General features: G+C 35.3%; 1 protein-coding gene across 9 annotated transcripts in view; it reads left to right on the top strand.

Moving 5' to 3' along the window:
- The window catches only part of DMD (dystrophin), a 978,823-nt gene that overhangs the window by 656,238 nt on the left and 300,892 nt on the right, over window positions 1-21,693 (top strand). For all 9 annotated transcript variants that reach the window (XM_066314017.1, XM_066314023.1, XM_066314021.1 and 6 more), the window contains one exon: window positions 1,857-2,092. In XM_066314017.1, coding sequence (XP_066170114.1) covers window positions 1,857-2,092 — 236 coding nt within the window. The remainder of the gene's footprint in view (window positions 1-1,856; window positions 2,093-21,693) is intronic.

Below are 21,693 nucleotides of genomic sequence, written 5' to 3'. Positions count from 1 at the left end.
ATGATTAAAAACACCCTTTCCTGAAGTGGCTGTTACTGGGGGAAAATAAATAAATAGACATTAATTGGTGAACTTGTGATTGTGTACTCGGGTCAAAATATGTAAGATGCAAAGAGATGCCAGGCAGTCTTCTCAGACACTCTAAGTCTATTGATGGATGTCCTAGTTTAGAAAATTGTTCTTCAATTTACCTGAATACTGATGAGGAGAAAAATTTCCCCTGAGATGAGACAACTTCTGTTTAACCTATGTGAATACCAAATTAAGCAACTGTTTTCCTGTTGTCTAAGAATATCTGAAGTCAAAGAGGAAATACGGGGTCTTGGTTTTGTGGACGAATTGTTGAACCCTGACCTACTGCCTGTTTTCATGTTTCAAACACATTTTGTAATGGCATGAATGTCAATGGAAAATCGTTAGACTCTCAGAAGTAATAGCAAGAAACAAAACAAAACAAAAAACCTACTGTGCTTGGGGTTACATTGCTTTGGTGTTTTGGTGTGCTTTTCTTGAAGACAAGCAATCTCACAGGAAGAGGGCAGGAAACTGATTTTCCCTACTCTGTAAGGACTGGGAAAAATGCAAAAAGCTCCATTTTGGTTCTTTAGAAATAAATATTTGGTGGTTCAGTGCTAGAAAATATAGAACACATTCCACAGATCTTGTTTTTCAGCCTTTTGGTTTAGTTATTGCTATTTCTACAGCTGATTCAGATAGAGATTCTAAAGTGTAGGTACTTAGATTCTTTTCTAATACTGTAGAATCTTGGTGAAGCAATGCCACATGTTCTTCTGTTTTCTGTTTTAGTTTTTCTTCTTTGGTTCAACTTTTTAAAAAATAAGAAGAAAATAACAAAATATAATATAGTGTAGCCTCATCTGCAATAATATTGTGCATGAGAAATTGCTTTTGCATCATTAACTGAAGGGCAAAATTAGCCCACCAGTTCATAGCCATCTCTTTCTAAATAGCAAAAATCAGTCTTGAACTTCTGAATGATTTTATGTCCCATACTTCTCTGTCCAATGGTTTCTGTCTGTGGCACCTCTCATCATTTTTGCTGCAAAGACAGAAACTGTGCTTCAATGTTGGGTACTTCCTGATTCCAAGCAATGACTGATTTGCAGATTATTTAAAACCCATAGCTGTGTCTGTTTTCTCCAAAAAACAGAGAAAAAAAAATCCCCAGATACCCAAATAATAGCACACAATATTTTTAAGTTATGAGGTAGAAGAGTAAACAATTAGTCTAGGTTGAATTTCTTGTCGTATGAGCTTCCATATTGGCCGTAGAGGCTATGGGAGGCACTTGGTGATAACATTACGTGAGAAGATTTTCTGGTCAGAAAATTTCACAGCTACAGAGTGACTTGGACACAATGGAGGAAACTTGTTTCTAAAGACATGCTCATGCATGGTCACAGTGGGTTGCACAGTGCAACCAACTTTTTCCAATCTGTCTTCTGGCATACAGAGACCTGATCACTGTACTAGATTTTTGGAAAATTACTCATGCTTCAGCAACCTGCAGCAAGAGGTTCTTATTACACTGTGGACTTTGCCAGTGTTACTAGGTCCGACTGGTCTTCTAAGGATAGAATTTGAATATGCTGAGAATGCTGGATGTTAAACAGATATTATAAAAGGAATACTGTGGAAAAAATTAATTCATATTTTCTCTTAGTTTTGATTTTCATCTTTTCAGTAGAGATAATATCAACAAATAGGCTTATTTCTATCTTATCCATTCTATGGGATAAAATTCGAAATACTGAAATAAACATTTATCATAGTTAATTTATTCACTAATTTTAGCCTTTTTTTCCTCTCTTTTTTTTTTTTTTTTTTTTTTTCAGTAACTCCTGGTGAAACTGTTGCTGTGGATACACAAACCAGGGTAACCAAGGAAACCACTACCTTCAAACCAGAAATGCCATCTTCTGTGCTTTTGGAGGTTCCAGCCTTGGCTGACTTCAATAAGGCATGGGCAGAACTCACTGACTGGCTTTCTCGACTGGATCGAGAGATAAAATCTCAGAGGGTGAAAGTAGGTGATCTTGATGACATCAACGACATGATCATCAAACAAAAGGTATGGGAAACACTGATTTTTCAAGTTGAAAGCCTCATGGTATTTATTCTGTATTAAATTCTTGCAACAAGGAACACAGGAGAGATGATAGGCTGCAATACATGTAGTTGTCACTTCAGCTACTTTATCCCATGAACACAGTTATTGGATTAAATGTTTCGATAATTAATAGAGGAGAAAAGAAAAAAATTTTACTATTTTCTCTGGTATTTGGAAACAAATCTCTCTGCCTTTCTGTTGTTTCTGCTGTAAGATTAGGCAAGCCAATGGTTGAAATATAAACTTCATGAGACTAAAGGAATTGCATAGTAAGCTCCAGGTTGCCAGGAAGAAGACGACCCTGTTTCACACCTTTTCTTATGTTACTTCTCTAATAACTTTTTGAGAGCCTTACATGCTGCTACTCTCGGTGTATCAAAGGCTCCTCAGTTGTCTTAACAAAAAGAACAGCTCATTAATGCAATTGTTTTGTCAGCAAAACTGCATCACTTATCTTTGAAAACACAGAAAAAATATGAAAATACATGTTTTAGGAGAAAAAAGCCAAAATTTTAGCTACTCAGTAACAATAAAAGTAATTTTGTATTATACAGCTCTAAAGTAATTACCTGCCTTCTAAATTTAGCATTGTTCAATATAAAAGATTTGCCCTGCCTGCACAAAACTTTTCAGTGCTAAATTTCCATTCAGTTCAGTTCTAAACTGAGTTTAGGATTCCCTATTATAAGATTCTTTTGTTTTTTCTCATCATCTTCCTCCTCATAAAAAAAAAATCTGATTTATTGTAAGGAAGATATTGACATTCTTTCTCTTTGCTTAAACTAGAAATAGAAGGAGAAAAAAAATATTTTATTGAGATTCTGTGCTAAGGCATTTTAAAGAATATATGCTGAAGTCTCATGGGATTCATTTTGCTTGTTTTCTTATGCTTCCTTTTTATTCTCCCAGTGTTTCAAACTATTTTTGAGAAAATTGTCTTGCATTACCTTCTAGATTATGAACATTGTAGTTTCATCTTGATTAATGATGATTATATTTACTAAGTAGAATTACATACTGCTTCATTAATTAAAATATCCTTAAAACAGAATGGATGTAAGTGAAAATTCCAGTGTCATCTGCACAGGGCATTAGGTTAAAATGGTTAATATGTCATTTGGAAAGGTTGAGGGCCAAAAAAGACTTGTTTAAACATTATCTTTTAGTGTTTTTAAGAATGATTTTGGTTTAAAAAATTTATATTTTCAAATACTTGGTTCAGCATTATTCAGTTTTCTTACTTATACCTCACTTTAGCATATTATTCTGGCAGGCAAAATCCATACTTTGCTTCCTTCTGCAGATGGCTTTTGCTTAAACATGAGATCAAATTATTAGCTCTTCAGAATTTCAGTTAATAATATATATGTTTTAAATTGAACTGCTTTGTATTTGCATTTTGTCTTAGTTCAAGGCTAAAATATTTTAGCACTACTGCAGTCTGTTCCTGGCTGGGTAGTCCTGTCTCTTTTTTTGATACCATGCTGTGCTGGTAACAAAACCAGCAGGAAAACTCTTTTTTGTCATGCTTACCTCTCTAATTGGCTGTGCAACAGAATGTGACATTTAATATATTCTCTGATGAAATGGAAGAACCAATGTCTATATATAGACTGCAGTTCTGTTAACTGTCTCCCTCTTCTCTAATGATCATTTTAATATCACTTAATACATGGAAATGAATGTCAGGAAATATTTCATTCTTCTTGTAAATCTATCACTGGATTGTTAGGTGAGCTTAGCATGGACAATTTTCAAAACTGACAAAAGAATTTTTAGGTTTCTCAAAAAAAAAAGGCCCCAAAAACCTACTCTGCTTTCTAATGTGTGGAGTGTCTGCAGCAGTCTGTGAGCTGATGAAGTTGGACGTGTGGGTACTTGGCTAATCCGAAAAGTCACGCCAGATATGATCTAAGTTGGAAATCCAAAAGTAGTGCTTACCTCCCCTGATTTGTACATTCCATAGAAAATTATAGGGATATTTTTCCTGTAGTTGTAATTTAAAAGTCATTGAAAGTCACCGCATTGCATCGTGGTTTATTTGGAGAGTTTATTGCATCTTTACAGGGATCTCAGTAAGATTTAATGAAAGTTCCATCCTCATAGATTGACCAGGGTTTTTTTAAATCAGTTTTTTGACTTTAGATGTAAAATACCATCTAAACACAGCGAAATACTTCCCTTATGAAAATTCATGATTACAGAGATGATGAAACAGCTTCAAGAAAGCTGTCTTATTATAAAACATCTCTAGCTGCTCACCCAGAATTTAGAACGCTTCATCCTATTTTAGTGTTACCAAACCCTTACTGTTTTGGGGTGTTGTTTCCATTTCATATTTCATTCAAAGCAGCGAGACACATTTCTAATAGTAAATTGCAATGTCAAAGCAGACATTTTAAAAGCAAAGAAATCCCACATCTTAGCAGTGTATGTAACAGGCCGTTTTCCAAATCACCCAGGTAAAAATAAGTGACCTTAGGTTGTCCTTTCTTTCACAGCAGCATGTAATGTTGTTGAAGTTCCATCTCTGAGGGCATTTTGGTTAAGTTCACTTCAATCTGATTGTATCACAGGATCACAGCCACTCACTTTGCCATATTTTTCCTCCATAAAAGTTTAAGACATCGTTAGCCCTCACTTGAACTTTGCTTGGAGCTGATGGCAGTGAATTGGCACTCTTGTGTGAATAGCACATACACTGGTTAATTATGGGACAATAAAACTCAAAAAAGGCAACTGTTTTGAAAAAAGGCTTGTTTTAGTGGCAGCTTCCCCTTAATGAAAGAAACAATACAAATTAAATTCTCCTAAGTGGTGCACGAAATATATAGTAAAAGTAGTATACTAAAAGAGTATCATAATGACTACTCATTTCAAATATCTATAGTTCATCTTTCAGTCAAATGAGTGGTATACTTCAAGCAAAGGCATTACATATTTTAGTCATCTATGATTGTGTATATCTTGTAAACTCTGTATAATTAAACTAAAAGGCATTAAAAAGTGTGTAGTAAGGATATTTAATACTAGCATTAGTGTCATCCATGTTTTCATTAGAAGAGAATAATTACATTTTTCTCATTTGTTTGAAGACTGATGTTTTGCAGGGTTTGATCCTTAAACAAAGAAATGTAAGGCAAGCTGATGAGAGACTCATGTCTTTTCTTTAGACAAGAAATAAAAGAAATAAAGTTTACAGGAAAGACTGTGGATGTATAATACCATCCTCATGATGTGCGGAGGTGAGGGAAATGATCAGCTGGGGTTTACCCAGTTGCTTCAGTTCACTGTCCTTAATTCAAAAAAAATCAACATGCTTTATATTTGAAGGTCAAGTTTGGAGGTTCTTCATAAAAGATAAAATTGTGAGGAACAGGATGATAAACTCCATTTTGCTACATTTTAGAAAAATGGAAACCTTACTTAAAATGCCAACAAGCCATTACTCAGAGACTCTGCTTTGGCATCATAGTGTTTTGAGAAAGGTTTGCAGTTGAAAAAGACTTCTACTGAAAGCAGTGAATCATGGAGGCTGTGCAAAACTTGAAGTTAATTAACAATGCTGTTCAAAGAGATCAGGTACTGTAATCTCCTTAAATTTTGAATACTGTTCATGGATTTTGTTAAGGTATGCTGTCCATCCAATTTTTTTGAGACTTTTAAGCAAAGAAGAGGAAAAGATATTTTGAGATAATGATTTATGTCATCCAAAAGTAGTCATCCAATAAGATGTGGAGAATGTATTTCTGTCTAATTAATTTGTCACTATTCAAAAAAAGGTAGATTTGATCATCTGTCAGTTAGAGAAGTAAGCAAAACTAGAATGAGGAAATGTTTTCACTTTTAATTTTAATTGATTTTTCAATAGCTGAGAATCTTTTCCAGATGATGGATAGTAAAATAACAGTTGAGGAAAAATATTTGTTTATAAACTACAGAAAAAAGAGTGGGATTAACTTTCATTCCTCTTGTCTGAATATTTTTTTATCTATCCTTTCCCATGGTTACATACCATAGATATTAGTATACATTTTAAATGTGCATTTGCATGTACAGCCTTACAACTAATATCGAGTTAGACCAGAAGAATGTGATTTTTTTTCTGTCCAAAATGTTTTTCAATGTCCATTTTTGTGGAAACAAAAATATAGGTTTCCAAACCTATGTCCTATTTTTACAGAAGCAACCAGAGAAAGTTTCAAATGAAAATTTGCAGTTCTGTATGAGTATGAATCAGTGTACTCTAAATACACCCATGTTGAATGAAAAGATGTAGTTACAGACAAGTTTTGCATCTGTCCATATAAATTATGTCAGAAGTGTGAGCAATAGGCAAGGTGGAGTCTATCTTTGGATAGTGTACTTTAGTGTCTACAGAGTTTTGCAGAAGTTTCATTTTAGTGACAAATGCATGAAAAGATCTATGTAGCACATCTTCAGATAATGGACAGTTAAAGACCATAACAGAAGATTTTACGCTTGGATCTGAACATTTCCAGTTCATATGATGTGCTTGAAAGGAAGGGTTTGCTAGTCCAGAATCCAAGTGCAATGCCAGTAAGTTGGGAATTTACATTCACACTTTTTGAATCAAACTTCAAGAGCTTGTCTGCCCCATCCCTCTCTTTGTGCTTTCATGATGCTTTGAGGGTTGTTCTCAAAGCTTCCAGAATCTTATTTTTCCATATGAATACACAACTGCAGACATTCCCTGCATCTGTTGGATCGGGATAAACTATCCTGATAAAGCAGGGCTGGAGCTGGAACTGATTCTGTAGCATGTTGCAGAATATATACACTGGCATTTTTGTGCATCTTCTCTGATACTATAACCCTACAGACAACTTTCTGTGTTAAATGATGTGCAAAACTCTGCTTTCCTCTATGAAATCCACCGTAGGATACAACTGCTCAGGAGACACTATCATTATTTTATATGTATTTTAACATTTTATTGTTGTTATATTTAATATAACAACAATATGGAATTCTTTTATGCTGTTAGATTTCTAAAATTACTTTTAATTTATGAAAGTATTAGAAATCTGGTCTAATTTTTTTTGAGTGAATAAAAAAACTAGTAAATGAACAGATTTCTAAATATATTAATTTATTATTATAAAATTTAAATTACAAGATTTGTGGTCCTGAAAGGTTTTTGCTTTCTTGCAGAATAGAGGAAAATGAAAAAATGTCTGTCAGCTTTCCAGCTTGTTTCTAAAGGTTAGAAAATGCAGTAGGATGCTCTAGAGGGCCTGGGAATCTGAGTCTTTAAAGGGAAAGGGAAGAAAAAAAGGTCTATTAGTTGGAAAATTGGACCTCAAGGGATATAGAATATGTGTCAGAAGACTCTTTTTTTAATACTTTGTTGAACAAAAAGACAGCTGATACTTTAAACTAGCTTGGCCAGCTCATTACAGTGTGTTAGAGACTATATTTGTTCTCTGCAACAGAAAAAAAAAAAAAAAAGTCTAAACACTGTCTTTTGGAGCGTGATTAACAGATTTTCCTTTATTTCTCTATAATGTTAATTACTAGGACATGCATAAAAGTTGTACCTCTAAGGATCTGATTCTAAACTCATTGAAGTAAAAGATTAACTTTCATCATTTTTTCAATTAGTTTTCAGTAAGGCTGTAGATCACCATCCAAACAAAAAACAATGTAACAGTTGTGCCTAAAGATAACATTCCTCTCTTTGCTTTTATTGGCCTATTGTGAAATAATTTGAGGGGTTTTTTTTCAATTCTCGACAAAGATAAATTATCATGATTAATACAACTGGCATCCTGTTCAGCAGGGAGAGGATAAGAGTGTAGCAACTCAGTTTTGTTTGCATCAATATGCTGACTATTAGAAGTACCAATTTTCATTAGGGCTGCATTTTTTCAGTAGCTTTTTTTTTTTTTTTTTTTTTTTTTAAATTTCTGAGTCTGACCTGTAAGTATAAATTACCTATTCTATCAACACTGGATCTTAAATGATCTGCTTTTTTTAATCCAAATTATGCTTTCTTTTTGTGCCTTCATTCCACCCATACATGCAGCTCAGATACCTCAACAAAAGCACCATGAGTATGGAAAAACTTTTACAGTTGTGTGCTGTCCACAGAGACATGGGAAAGTCCTGCTGTGCTGAAAAGTGGAAAAGCTCCCTAAACCCTCATGAGTTTGATGTGTGCCCAGCCAGCATAAAAACACCTTACTAAATTTGGGCTGAATTTAATCACCAACATGTTGAGAGAAGTGATCATTCCTCTCTAATCAAGCTGTGGGACAGCATCTGGAGGCACTTGTCTGGTTTGGGCTGCCCAGTGTGTAGGAGAGACATGCAGAGAGTCCAGTGAAGAGCCAGCAATGTGGCCAGGGGCAGAGGAGCACTTGCTAAATGAGGAGGGGCTGAACTGGGCTTGCTCAGCCTGGATGGGGCTCAGAAGGCACCTGCTTGCTCTCTACAGCCACAAGATGGAGACTGTAGAGAAGAGCCAGACTCTCCTCAAAGGTCCACAGCAGAAAGATGAGAGACAACTGACATATGCTGCAGCAAAAGGAATGCTGATAAAATATTATGGGAAAAAATGTGCATGATGAACATAGTGAAACTTTGGAACAAGCTGTCCAGAGGTGTCAAGGATTCTCCCATCCTTGGAGATACTCATCACAAAACTGCATAGGGTCTTGTGTGACCTGATGTGACTCTCAATTTGGCCACATTTGAGCAGTAGCTGAGCAAGATGATCTGCAAAGATCCCTTCTAAAAAAAATTATTCTGTCATTACATATAAGTACTGCTCTCAAATATGGATTCTGTGTTCCATACCTTGTCAATGAAACATGCTTTAAATTAAGGAAATCATTATTTCCTGCTTTGTAACCCTCCCACCTCATCTGTGATTTGCTTTAAGGACTGGAGAAGTCCTGTTAAAATTTAGACTTTTTTTTTTAGTTCTATATAGTTGTGAAGATCTGGTAAGACAGTTAAACAAATTCTAGGAGACTTTTTTTTTTTTTTTGTATTAATATTGATATATGTTATTAGAAATAGTAACAACAAAATGTAAGAGTGGTTTTGGTTTTATTCAGAAATTGTGGGAAATACAAAAGCAACTTCTTTCTAAATAATTTTTATGCAATGCATAAAATTCTAATCTAGTTGTAATCATAAAATGCAAATTAAAACTAGGGGGAACAATTGTACATTTGCTCATTTAATGTGTGAGGAGATGGTGCTCTTCTTCAAGAAAGAAGTTTTCTTCTGTAAGAAAATAAAAACATCAAATCCCAGCAGACCACTCTAATGAAGCTGATCTTGAAACACAGTTCTTTTATGTGGAAGAGAAAATGACCCCAGAATTTAAACTAAAAAAATCTGTGATCTTGAAATGTGCCCTATTGGTTTGTCAATGTGCTAAGGGTGTTCTGATACTTCTATAAACACATCTGAATAATGATATAGATTCGGGGTTTTGCTGGCAGATGCAAAATTCCCTCTTGAGGCAGAACAGCCAACAGTGTCATTACCATCCTTTTTCATGAAGGGATTGTTTAAAAAAGTGTCACTAGCTTTTTAAAACTGTAGTATAAGCTTTATTATAAGTAGTTTCTAGTAACTTAGCTCTACTGCAGTAAGCACAATTCTTGGAATTCCATTTTCTCTTTTCCCAGTAGAATTCTATAATAATTTTTTTGCACTTAGAGAAGCTCTCATGGAGAGTTCTCTGTTGATTTACATGTATATATTGTTTTATAACACTCACGCTAAGTAATGAAATCCATTCAAATAAGTACTTTACTCAAATGTAAGTAGACAAACATCTTGACTCACTCCAGTGCAACATTTAAATTTTGTGTTATGTAGAGATGCTTAAAGTGAAAGAGAAAATTTATAAAAACATTGTAAGAGAGGCTTAAAAGCATATTTTTATTCAGGAGCACCAAGTTCTTGAAAAACTTTCTCTATTTCCTAACCATTATACACTTTTTTTCCCCATGTGACCCACCACTAGCCGTGTGCTGTCACTAGATTTAAGATGAATATACATTATTTGGTTCTGGGAAGGCAGTAAAAAGTGGTAGAGCTGCACCTTACAAAGTTGGCACTATGTGGGGGATTCAGGAGAGAGGAACACTGTGCTTGGAATTTGTTTCCCTTGTCCCACCTTCTTCATCTTTGTGGAACATGGTCTGTTTTCTGCTGCCTGGAGTCCCCTTTGGCTCATCTCTTCTTCAACATATTCTTCGTTTATGTCTACTTTTGTATGCAGAAATTAAGGAGGAAATGTCTGATTTTGCCTAGCCTGTCTAACATATCGTAATGATGAGCAGCAGTTTGAAGAAATCTTAGATTCTAGTGCTTCAAGACTCTCTTTTCCTTTCACTAGTTGGGGATGGTTTTTGGGGATAGGATTTTGTGTTTATTTTTTCTTTTTGTTTGATATAGAACAAATATAAGTAGAATTTGTTTTGTTTGATATCCTTCATTACTGCAAAATTAAAATCAAAAAACTTCATATTAACAGACAGCAAATTAATGGTGTAAATAGAATATTATTTTTTCTGGTTACTGCTGCAATGAAATCCTAGAAAATGGATGAATGCACTTGCAGCTTAAAATATGAAAGTACTTCTACTTAAAGTAATAGGACTGTTTTCCTCAAGAAAGAGACATTAAAGTATTGTTCTGAATTGAAACAGAGAATTCAGCTCTTCATGTAATCAAGTGCTGAAGCAGTACTTACTTAAAAAAAAACCCTGGTTTTGTAGTAAGTGTTAGCCATTTCACATTACTCTAGCCTCTCATCTGTCTCTGCTGCTAGCTGATACAATAAGCAGAGTAACAAATCAATCTCAGAACTGTATTCTGCTGCTTTTGTAGACTATTTTTCTTACTGAGCTAAAAGATCAATTTAACTTCTTACCATGGCACTCCTAATGGTGTCAGGTGCTTTCTGCCTATAGGAAGGATTTACTCCAGCCAAATATGAGATTCTTATGTGAGATTTAGTCACTTCAGCCAGTTCCCAACTTCTTTTTCATGCTACTGGATTTGTCAGATTCTCCAGATGAGTTGTTAAATATGGAATTCACCGCGGATTTCAGGCAGTGACATGAGGGGAATTGATTTCCTGGAATGGCTTCTTTCTCTGAATACACATGCTCAGGTATGGATACCTGAGACCTCCATTTGGTCTAACTCATCTCTACCCCTGTGGAGGAGCAGTTTTCTGCTGGAAAACATGACAGAGTCAGAACATTCCATTGGGAACGAAGCAACTCAGTGGTTGTCCCCAGCTGGATTCCTGGCTTAACCTTGCAAACCAAGCAGTTTTCCCACAATGTGGAACAGCCAGTCCCTACTATCTGTTAGCACAAATAAGCTTCTGGATATCCAGACCAAAGGCAGTGATTTTACTCCATTGGGACACTGAAAAACTCCCTGATTTCTCTCTCCCTCCTCTATACATTTCTTTTGTCACCCTGAAGGCCACAGTCCCAAGTTTAATTTGATTTTAGTATTAAAAAATCCAGCCCAACCCCCCAAAGCAAAACAAACAAACAAAAAAACACCCTACAAAAAAAAAAAAGTTCAAAAAGTTCTAGCATTAGAAATAGTAAAGCAAAAAGCTGTATTTTGATACTAAAAGTGGCTTATTTTTGGTGTTTTAAAAGAACAGCTTGACACTTTGCTTCTGTGAGAAACAAAAAATCAGCAGTTGTTTCTAATTAGAGTAGAAGCTGGTTTTGATATTTTGGAAAAAAAATGGTTCTGAGGTAACACAAAGACCCTGTTTTATTTCACTTTCCTGTTCAGAGAAATATCTGTTACATTTTTTGAACAAAAAGCAAGGAAGTTAAATAGTAGAAATAATAAACAAAAGGTGAATTTAAGCATTTTCATCTTTGTGGGAAGAAAGATGTTTTTGGTCTATTGTGAGTTACCAGTGATGTCTCACTGCATATGCCATGGAATCTTTTATTCAAACAGACAGTGTTGAAGGTGGCATGATGTGGGATGATATCTCAGGGTAAATGTCCAACCTTTTGACATATGTTTGATCATTTTCCTTTCTGCTGTCTAATCAGTGGGTCTTAAATTCCTCCTGTGCATTTGGATCAGCACTGATAACATTTTAAAATGTTATTATAAATCCTTCTACTCCTTCATATGTGGTCCATATGGCATAATATTTTTGATGAAAACTGGTATATGTGGCACATTCCTATGTCATTCAGATTTGGGATTCAGCTCTGACAAAGTGATTGTGTTTTGCAAAGAAATGATGGTGCATCAGAATACATGGAAACTATGTGTTAGCTCCTTTGCTGGTAGTGTAATTTTGGGTGGGGCTTTCCCCCCCACCTGGACCTGTCACTGAAAAAGAACAAGAACACTGATGCCAGGGAACCACCTCATACCACCTGTGTTTACTTGATGACAACTGTGAAAGCTTAGTATCAAAGGGCTGTGAGGCAGTTGATAGAATCAACTCCCTCAGCCATTTGTATTTCACATTCCATGAGTACTTTAGAAGGAAAAAAAAAAAAAAAAGTAGCAAATTCAATATTCATTTACTAAAGAGGATTTCCCATGCAGTTTTTTGCAAGTCAGGGGGAAGTTCTTTGGAGGCAGCAGAATCTGAATTGGGGCTTAGCTCAGCCATGTGGCCCTTCTGGTCAGTGACTGTAATATGTGTATTGGGCCTGATGTTATGAACTCAAAAATAGCACTTCTGTGTACCTGTACTAAATGTTCCAGAGCTACACAAACCTGCAGTTTAATCCACAACAGATATTGCTGGTACGATTGATTTAGAGGCAGAAGAGTTCACAGAAAAGGATAAGTGGTATTTTGTGCACTTAAATTATATAAATTTTATGATAAGATGCATGTGGATGAAAAAAAACTATATATTTATAAGCAATTTCAACCAGGACTTAGATCATTGTTCTGAGCCGAGCAAAAAAGGTGAAATTGTCTCACTGGTTTTGTGATTATGGTTAAGAGAAGACAGGAAAGATGGATTAAATGTAGGTGGTGAGGAAAGGGTAGGAAAACCAATGTAATTGTTGAATTGGAAAAGTTTGCAAGACTGTTAGTCTGAGACATATTTGTGTAAAGGTTTGTATTGGTGAAGTGCAAAAATTCAGGGAATGAGAGAGATTTGTAACATAGAAATGCTCTTTTTTTATGTAGATTAGTACATGCAAATTTAATATCACCATATTTCCCTCCCCCTCTCCTCCTCTTCCTGCTAGACTGCAGAAGTATTTAGGTCAAACATCACTTGCCTTCTGAGAAGGATATCTTACAAGTATCTGTCTTTGACTCTTTCTAGCCAAATATGCTGAGATTAAGGAACATCTTTCATATTGAAACTTCTATTCAGTCATGTTTAGATAATTTTGTTTATTAATTTCTATATTTCTATTATTTTTCCAGTATTTCTCATCAAGGTGTGATTAATCTAATCAACTTAATTTTGATGGGTTTTGTATGAATTTAATAATTCTGTGTTTCTGTAATAATTAGAATGGTTTATACATAAGCCAGAATTGTAAGTGGAATCTAAGGGAACTGTGCACGTGACTTTTCATTTCCTTGGGTGCTTATTACCCAATTCCTTTGAAATTGTTTCATTAGCCAATCTTAAAATCACAAATCTTAATTAAAATAACAGGACAGCCTTTGGAGACCTCTTAGCATCGAATACAAAGCATTTAATTTTTATTATGAGAAAAGTGGGATGTTTTTTCACTGTAGGGTTCACAGCAACCGTGCTCTCTTGACTTCTTGTTTCATTGTATGCTCACTTCTGAATTCCATACGATCATTGTTAGGCTTTGCTGTAGGGTTGATCTTCAAGGATGCTATTTAACAATATACAGGATAAATTATTCTTCATCCTGTTTTGAATGATGGGTAAATCACCATTTATATTGTCATTTTCAGCCCTCTTTCCTTCTACTGCCATTGCATAATAAGACTTTTTCACTGTAATTATAGTTTCCAGCACAAAAACCATATAAATAGCAGATTATTTTTTTAGTAATATCTCAGAAAGAAATGAATGAACAGCAGGACTCATTTTCTGTTCAAAAGAATTGTAATGGATTATTAAAAATAATGTGAAAACAAGCACTTTTTCACAATACTCAACAGAAAATTATGATCTTTTTCTTTTAGTGCTTTGCTACTAATGCCTCTCCTTGGAGACATTCTGACTTCATTTCAATCTGCCTCTGCAGTTTTTCCCTTTCTTTTCCAAATTTATTTGAATTTTGTGAGGGATGCACTGTGAGGAAGGTGACACAGAATAGAGGATGCCAGACCCTGTAAGGGTTGACCATGGCAGAATGTTCCTAGGCAGAAACCTGCTGCTGGTATTCTGTCTGCTAATATTCTTTCTATCTGCTAGTTATCTGGTGTTCTGGGTAGGGAGAGGGGAAAAAAAAGAAAATCTAATTGGGAAGAGGTTAGTTGAAACAATTCAACAATAACTGCTAAGCAGCATAGAGGTTGAATGTTAAAATTAGGTTTTAGTTCTAATTTTATGGTCTGCAGTGAAGTAAAGTTCAGATAATGAAAGATGGAAATAATTTTACTATAATATAATAACCATATTTTCTCAGAACAATTTCATTCTATTATGTTTGATAAGAACTTTCACTTTCAGAGGCTTTTAGATAAAGTTAAGTGTCCACATCCTCGTGGAAAGCTAGTTTTCATAAGAAATTCACTGAGAAATGTAAAGGTTTTTTAAACAGATGCAGCCACAATTCTGTCTGGCCCATTACCAGTGATCCAGGAAAATGCTCTGTTACATTGCTGAAATACTCTGGTGTACTTTTTGATATTTGTTGATATCCAGTTCTCTCAATTAAATTATTCCATGGGTCTTAAATATCTCTAAAAATGCAGACATATGTGTATGTCAGTCCATTTGTGTTTAATGAGGACATCTAGGAGAATGAATTTTTTTTCTAAACAGTTTAAACTTCACTTTCTTAATTTGGTATGGTTTAATACAAACAACTCCATCACTTAAAAATAATGACAACAAAAACTAAAATCCCAAAATATTATTTCAAATTAAGATGCTCGTAATAGAAATCTGGCTAAATTTACAGTCCTATGGGAGATAAGAGAGTGACATTTTGAAACATATTAACTGAATTTCAATTTAAAATTCAGAGAAAATTCACTGCTTTGAAATTGTCCATGAAAATGAAGAAGAGGGGGTTTTTTGTGGGTTTTTGTTTGTTTATTTGTTTTGTTATTTTTTGGGTTTTTGTTATTTTAGTAAGTGAATGGAAGAGACAAGACTGTGTGGACAAGATTTTACAGGAAAAAGAGGGGAGGTGGGGAGTCAGAGGGTTAAAAAGATGTTCCCAGGTATTTTTGATCCACTCTTACAGATTGTGTATTGCTGACCATAGTATGTACAAAAGGAAACAAAGTATATTTCTTGGAATATACTTGAAATTTTGCTGGTTTATATACCCACTGCCTATGAAAAACTAGGTTTCTAATGTGTAGCAAATCATACATCTAATTTCATCACCCAGGTGCAGAGATTTTTATTATCCTTGCCGTCCTTGCCTCAGTATTCTCATTTACCATTGATTGATACTTGTCAATTTTAGTAAGCCATATGTATGGAGACTTTTGACATGAGTTCTTAAGGAAGAAGCTGGAAAAATGTGCAGGGCAGGGATCCCATCTTCATATCCCTTTAAATATGATTTAGGCACTGTAGATTCTATAATAGAAAACCCAACAAGCCTAACATGAATTAATTGCTTCGATCATATTTTAGCCACAATACAAATTCCTGCCATATCTCACTGAGTAATGAAAAAATCATTTGTAATTCTTATTCATAGACACAAAATTGGGGCAGATCATAGCAAAAATGATTGTTTGTTTCCTGCTACTGAAATGTTAGACGTGTTATCTCAGACTTCCAAACCATTTGGCCATCAGAGAGCAGACTGTTATCTGTTCTGACATTAATCTACTTGCAGCGGCTACTTTGGTGCACAGCTTCAAAATGACAACAAACATGCACAATGCATCATAATTATGTCCCTTTCAGGAATAAGATTTGCAGAAAGATTGCTTGAACGTAATAAAGTGTCTCTGCATCTGTGGGAACTAAAAATAGCCTTTTTAAGGATTTGGTTGTAAGGGATGTTTCCCAAAGTATCGCATGGGGTTCACAATATGTTTTTAGGGGCGATAAAAGGCAGAATCTTATGCATGCATAATAGGCAGGCAACATTCAGTGAAAATTCAATCAAGAATGAAATGCTATTACGTGCAAACACCTCCTGGGCTTGTGCAGAGGTAATGGAGCATATGAAATAGATAAAGTGACAGCCAAGAGAGGAAGAAGATATGTGACTTTCCCTACAACTTTGTTTAATAAAGCTTTCAACATACATTGTGGGTATAATGTGTTGTTTTGTCTCCATCCAAATCACCTTAGTTTTTATTCCATGCATTTTGTAGACTGTAATTTGGTGATAATGGCTTCTTTGCACAGCTCAGGAGTGATGAACAGGAATAACAAGGTCTGTTAATAAAAGGATGTGCATGTCCTTCCCAATACAGAGATCTTAGTTTGAGTGGGTCAGGAAGAAAGTTATATTTTGCTTGTAAGAAGCATCACTAAGTATTTGATATTGAATATTTGGGGAGAATATATATGAGAAGGATGATTATAAGCCAGTCTGTGTAAGAACCAAGTGAAAAGACTTGCCTATTTTCAGCCTTTCCTAATTTGTTACATGCTTATCTTTTCTGTGAAACATGCTTTATGAAATCTGGAGCTCTTGAAGTTTGTCTTGTGCGCTATCAGTGGTTTTGATTCAGTGGGTTTGGTCTATGTTGTAAACCTCCAAGTCACATTGCCTAAGTGAGGAGCATATTTGTATTCCTCTGCCTGAGAAGGGCTGCAACTGCAACATGATTCAAGGAGTCAGGATGGTCTCCTTTCCCTCTTGCTTTAGTTGGGAGCAATCTGTTTAGACACGGGGAATTTCTGCCCTTTTACTCCCTAGAGGGAGATGCAGTTGAATTCTCAAATGAACCATTCATGTTGTCTCAATCTTGCCAGCATTTTCAGACTTCCTCATTTCAGTGGCAATTTGTGATGACTAAATAATTGGAATATGATACAGTCATGGAAAGCATTTTAATATGTATTGTGTTTACTATTTTTCTTAATTCCGTGATTTATCTAAAAGTCAAGTATTTGGAGACTCCTCTTAGCAGCAGCTAGAAAATATGTATTAGTAATATAAATAATATATTGTGCCAACACAGTAACAAATCGAACTCTTCCTGTTTACTACTGAAAGAAGAGCTATTTATAGCACTACATATTTCCCTATAATTTAGAAAAAACACAAAACAAAACAAAAAACATCTTGCATAGGATTTGGCATAAATTTAAATGAAGACAACATTGCTCTTAACAAATATTTTGAGTCTCACATAACTCTCTATTTGCAATAGATGCTTTATTGTTTTAGGTTACAGAATTTGTATTTTATAGAACTGTAACAAATACAAGAATAAATAGGTTTAAAATGGGACCGAAAGAGGGTTTTATCACACTAGAGAGTCTAAGAAATGCTTTACTGAATCAAACCATCATTCTCTGCCTAACCCAGGAAAATGTCTCTGGTAGTGACATTAGGGCAGATTCAACAGGGAGATTGTACCAGCCTGGCTGCCTCCTGATGAATTTTACCCTTATACTTCATCCACAGCATCCACAGCTCGTGGATTTGGGATATCAGGAGTCCTTATAGCATCTGTTTTTCAGCCTATTATTCACAAAGTCATCTAATCCCCCTCTGAAACTGCTGATTCTTTTGGCCCTCACGATGTCCTGTGAGTGAGCTCTATATAGTCAGTACCTGCTATGAAAATAAAGACTCTTTTTTTCTGTTCTAAACAGTATCTACAATAATGCAGCCTACTCCTGCCCACTGTCTTCTGTCTTTAAATGAAATACACATCCAGGAGTGAAATTTTTGCTTTATGTAATGTTGTCAGGTTTCTTAAAACTCTTTTCTGCAGGATTTTATAAAAAACCTTATATATGTCTGTATCCTACCTGAATTAAATCATCATTCCCTGCATGCTTGTGGGCTTCTTTAAAGAAGCCCGGGAGTTTCTTTAATTAAAAGTTATGGCAGCTGTGAGACACCAGTTTCAAATCCTACTGCTGGAGCTGTAGGATTGAAGCTGTGCACTACAGTCTCATCTCCTGCTATTGCAGCCTCTCAAATTTCCCTCACAGGCAGTTTGTGTCACTCCTGATTGCAGACCCATCCTAATCTTCAGACCTGGAATATAATTTCTGAGTTATTTTTTTATATCAGGTAATTAATCTTGTATTTTAAATTAATGTTTAGTGTAGAATAGGATTCTGACACCAACATGGCCTTTCTTTCATGTATTATTTGCATCTGTATGTTACAGTGCACACTTTACTATAATTCTGTCACTAAACTTCTGAGAAACAATGTCAGCTAAAGTAAAACAAGCTCTTCATGTCTTAGTTAAGAAATTGAGGGCAGCATTTTTAATAGAATTAAAAATAGAGAAAATCAAGTGCTAGCCTGCCATTTTGCACTGTCATTCCATAAAAATACCATATGACAAAGAAATAACAATATAAAAGAGAGGCCAATTTTAATATCTCAGCTAACTTTTAGGAAGAAATAATTAGTAATTGTTCTTATTATTGGCAGTCTTATTTTAGACAGTGTGCAGGTACTGTTTGCCATCCTTCCCCTTCTGTCTTTCTTCATTGTCATTAAGTAATCAAAATAAAAGTTGAAAGAGTATTATCTCTAAGAAATGCACGTGACTGTTTTTTATTCAAACCAACATTAAAGGTCAATGGAAAATGATGCTCTAAATTAAATTAGCACAGGGTTCTATTTATTCTCACTGCTAGTTTTTATAATTTGTTGTGTTTTTTTGGTGGTTTTTTGTTGTTGTTGTTTTTTGTTGGGGTTTTTTTTTTTTAGTGTGTTTATTTTTTTTTTTCCCCCACAAAGGAATGGTAAGTTTACTAGAAAGGTTTTAAAGGAAATTTGAAAGTCTTTACAGATTTCTGCATCAGGCAGGATCAACTAGACAGATAATTTCTGACTAGTTTCTGGCTAACCTGCTCCATAGGCTTTTTTGTTTTCTGTATCTTTGCAGATTTTTTTTCTCACCACTTAGCAATCCTTGCAGTCAAAAGATACTCGTCTCCAACCTTAATGTCCCCTGCTTCAATTGAAGCTAATTATGTGACCACAATGAAAATTGAGAACAGTTTACTCTCTCTCTCAGCAATAACCTCATATACTTGAAGGGTGGTACTTCAGTTCAATTTTCTCTAGACTAAACAAATCCTGCTCCTTAAAATTGCTCTCCTTTTTTCTAGATTAGTGACCATCTGTCCAGTCATTTGAACCTCATTCTTATGCTAATCCAGTTTTTCAGCTAGTTATTTTAATGTCTTGGACTTACTGATTTCTCAGGTTTTTTTGAGACTGCTTCGAATCATATTTCTCTTCTCATATTCTTGCTGCTGGTTGGTTTTTTGCATCATTGTGGATATAAAAAAAAAAGACTTGTTCTGTTCCATCAATCAATAATAGTGATTAATATTAGACATAGGACAAATCTGTATGTAGCTTCACTTGATATTGCCTTCCCATGTAGTGTATTCAAGTTGTGGAGTGTTTTTTCCATCAGGTTCATTTCCATTTACGTCCAAATTTCCTGCTCGTGGTAACATCCCATAGGCAATATTAGAAGCCTTGCTGTGGGCATCAGGAACAACTTCCACCTGTGGCTCACCACTGATAAACCTTACAGCCCTGGATGAAGGGAAGTGCAGTTTTCTGCTTATTATTTACTCTTCATAAATGGTTGGCTGTATTGCTTGCTACTATTTTCCCTTCTCAAAGGTTGTTTAATCATATGTTCTAAAAATGAGCTGACAATAATTCACCTAAAATTCCATAGGTAGTTTTCTATGCCTCTTTCAAAAGTGAGGTATATTCATCCATTGCAGATCCTTAAATATAACTACTAATACCCATGAGGTTTCTTGAGCCAGTTCCTGAGTATTATAGCTGAAATTCATGAGCTGTCACATCAGAATTCATATTGAGTTAGATAAGAACAATGTCACACCAATAACAAAGTTAGCATTGTTTGTTTATTGTCTTTCACACAGAGCCCTTCTGCCCTGAAGCTGTTAACATAAGTATTAGTGATAGAACAAACCTTTTTTCGGACTATCACTTCAGAAGTTTCGGTGACTGCTTTATTCTATTTGGGTAGAAATGTTGAAGCAAAATGAGTTTACAGACTTTATGGCATCTGCAGGAATAATCTCCATCATGTATAAAATTACAGAAGAGAAATGAGCTATAGGTTTGAAACTCTTGTTTCCATAAGGAGGTAAAAAGCACTGTGGATAATAGTGCAAAAAGCTCTTTAGACTCTCTGTGACTGGTTGTAGTCATTATCCAAACATTGGCTACTATTTTATATTACTTGTATGTATATATGTGTGTGTGAGCATGTGTGCATACATACCTACATTTTAGATACCTGTATTTCTTTCATGGTATAAAATGTAATGAAGACCACCACCATAACAAATCAAAAAAAAATTATCAGGTAGCTAGAAGGATTGTAATAGCAAATTCTGAACAACAGCCTGACTAAGCAGTGACTTTAAGGTTGAAATAGTAAACAAATATCTGAAAATATTCTTCCAACAGAAATAGTAGGAAATACATGTAAGATTAAATTATAGTCAGTTAATACAGGCATCCTCAGGCTGCTCCATTAAGTTATTCGGAACACGCTGTGCCTTTTTAAAGAAAATTACAGGAAATATGCGACAATGGAGACTTGACTCTGACCTCCTTCTCTCCTGTGCACACACATACATACACAGATGTTGAATTACTGCAGTATTGTGGATGTGTCTCGATTACAGACAGGCTCAGTGCAGCTGTTTCAAATGAGATAGAGCTGGGGACCAGATGCAGCAACAGGTAAGTGGTTCTGCCTTCAGTCAGGTGAGACTCATCAGGTCTCATTAACTCAGACTATTCCTGAAAGGCTCTGTGCTGCTGAGCTGGCCCCAGCGATCACACAGCTGTGCTCACACCAGGCTCTGTGTGCATTAGTTAAGTCTATCTGGCCTAAGCTAGTCCTTTACTGGATCAGCTGGACAGTTCCTTTCCTGTGTTGTATATAGTCCAGAACTGGGGTTGACTCATCCATAGGTAAATGAGGATTTACTGTGCACCTCAAATAGTAGTTAGCTCCACTCTTTCATATCACTGCTTTTCCTATACCTGCAGCCCCTCCATGTCAGGCCTCTACCCTGCTGTTCTCACCCTTCACACACCTGCTGTTGTGGTTTTAATTTGATGTTTCGGCCAATGCACTATTTATGTTGTGGTTTTACATTTATCTTCACACACTGAGCTTGTGCTCAGTCTGAACCATTACCATTCACCTTC

The sequence above is a fragment of the Sylvia atricapilla genome, chromosome 2 (assembly GCF_009819655.1).
Source record: "Sylvia atricapilla isolate bSylAtr1 chromosome 2, bSylAtr1.pri, whole genome shotgun sequence".
Lineage (NCBI taxonomy): Eukaryota > Metazoa > Chordata > Aves > Passeriformes > Sylviidae > Sylvia > Sylvia atricapilla.
This window is presented reverse-complemented; position numbering and strand designations above follow the sequence as displayed.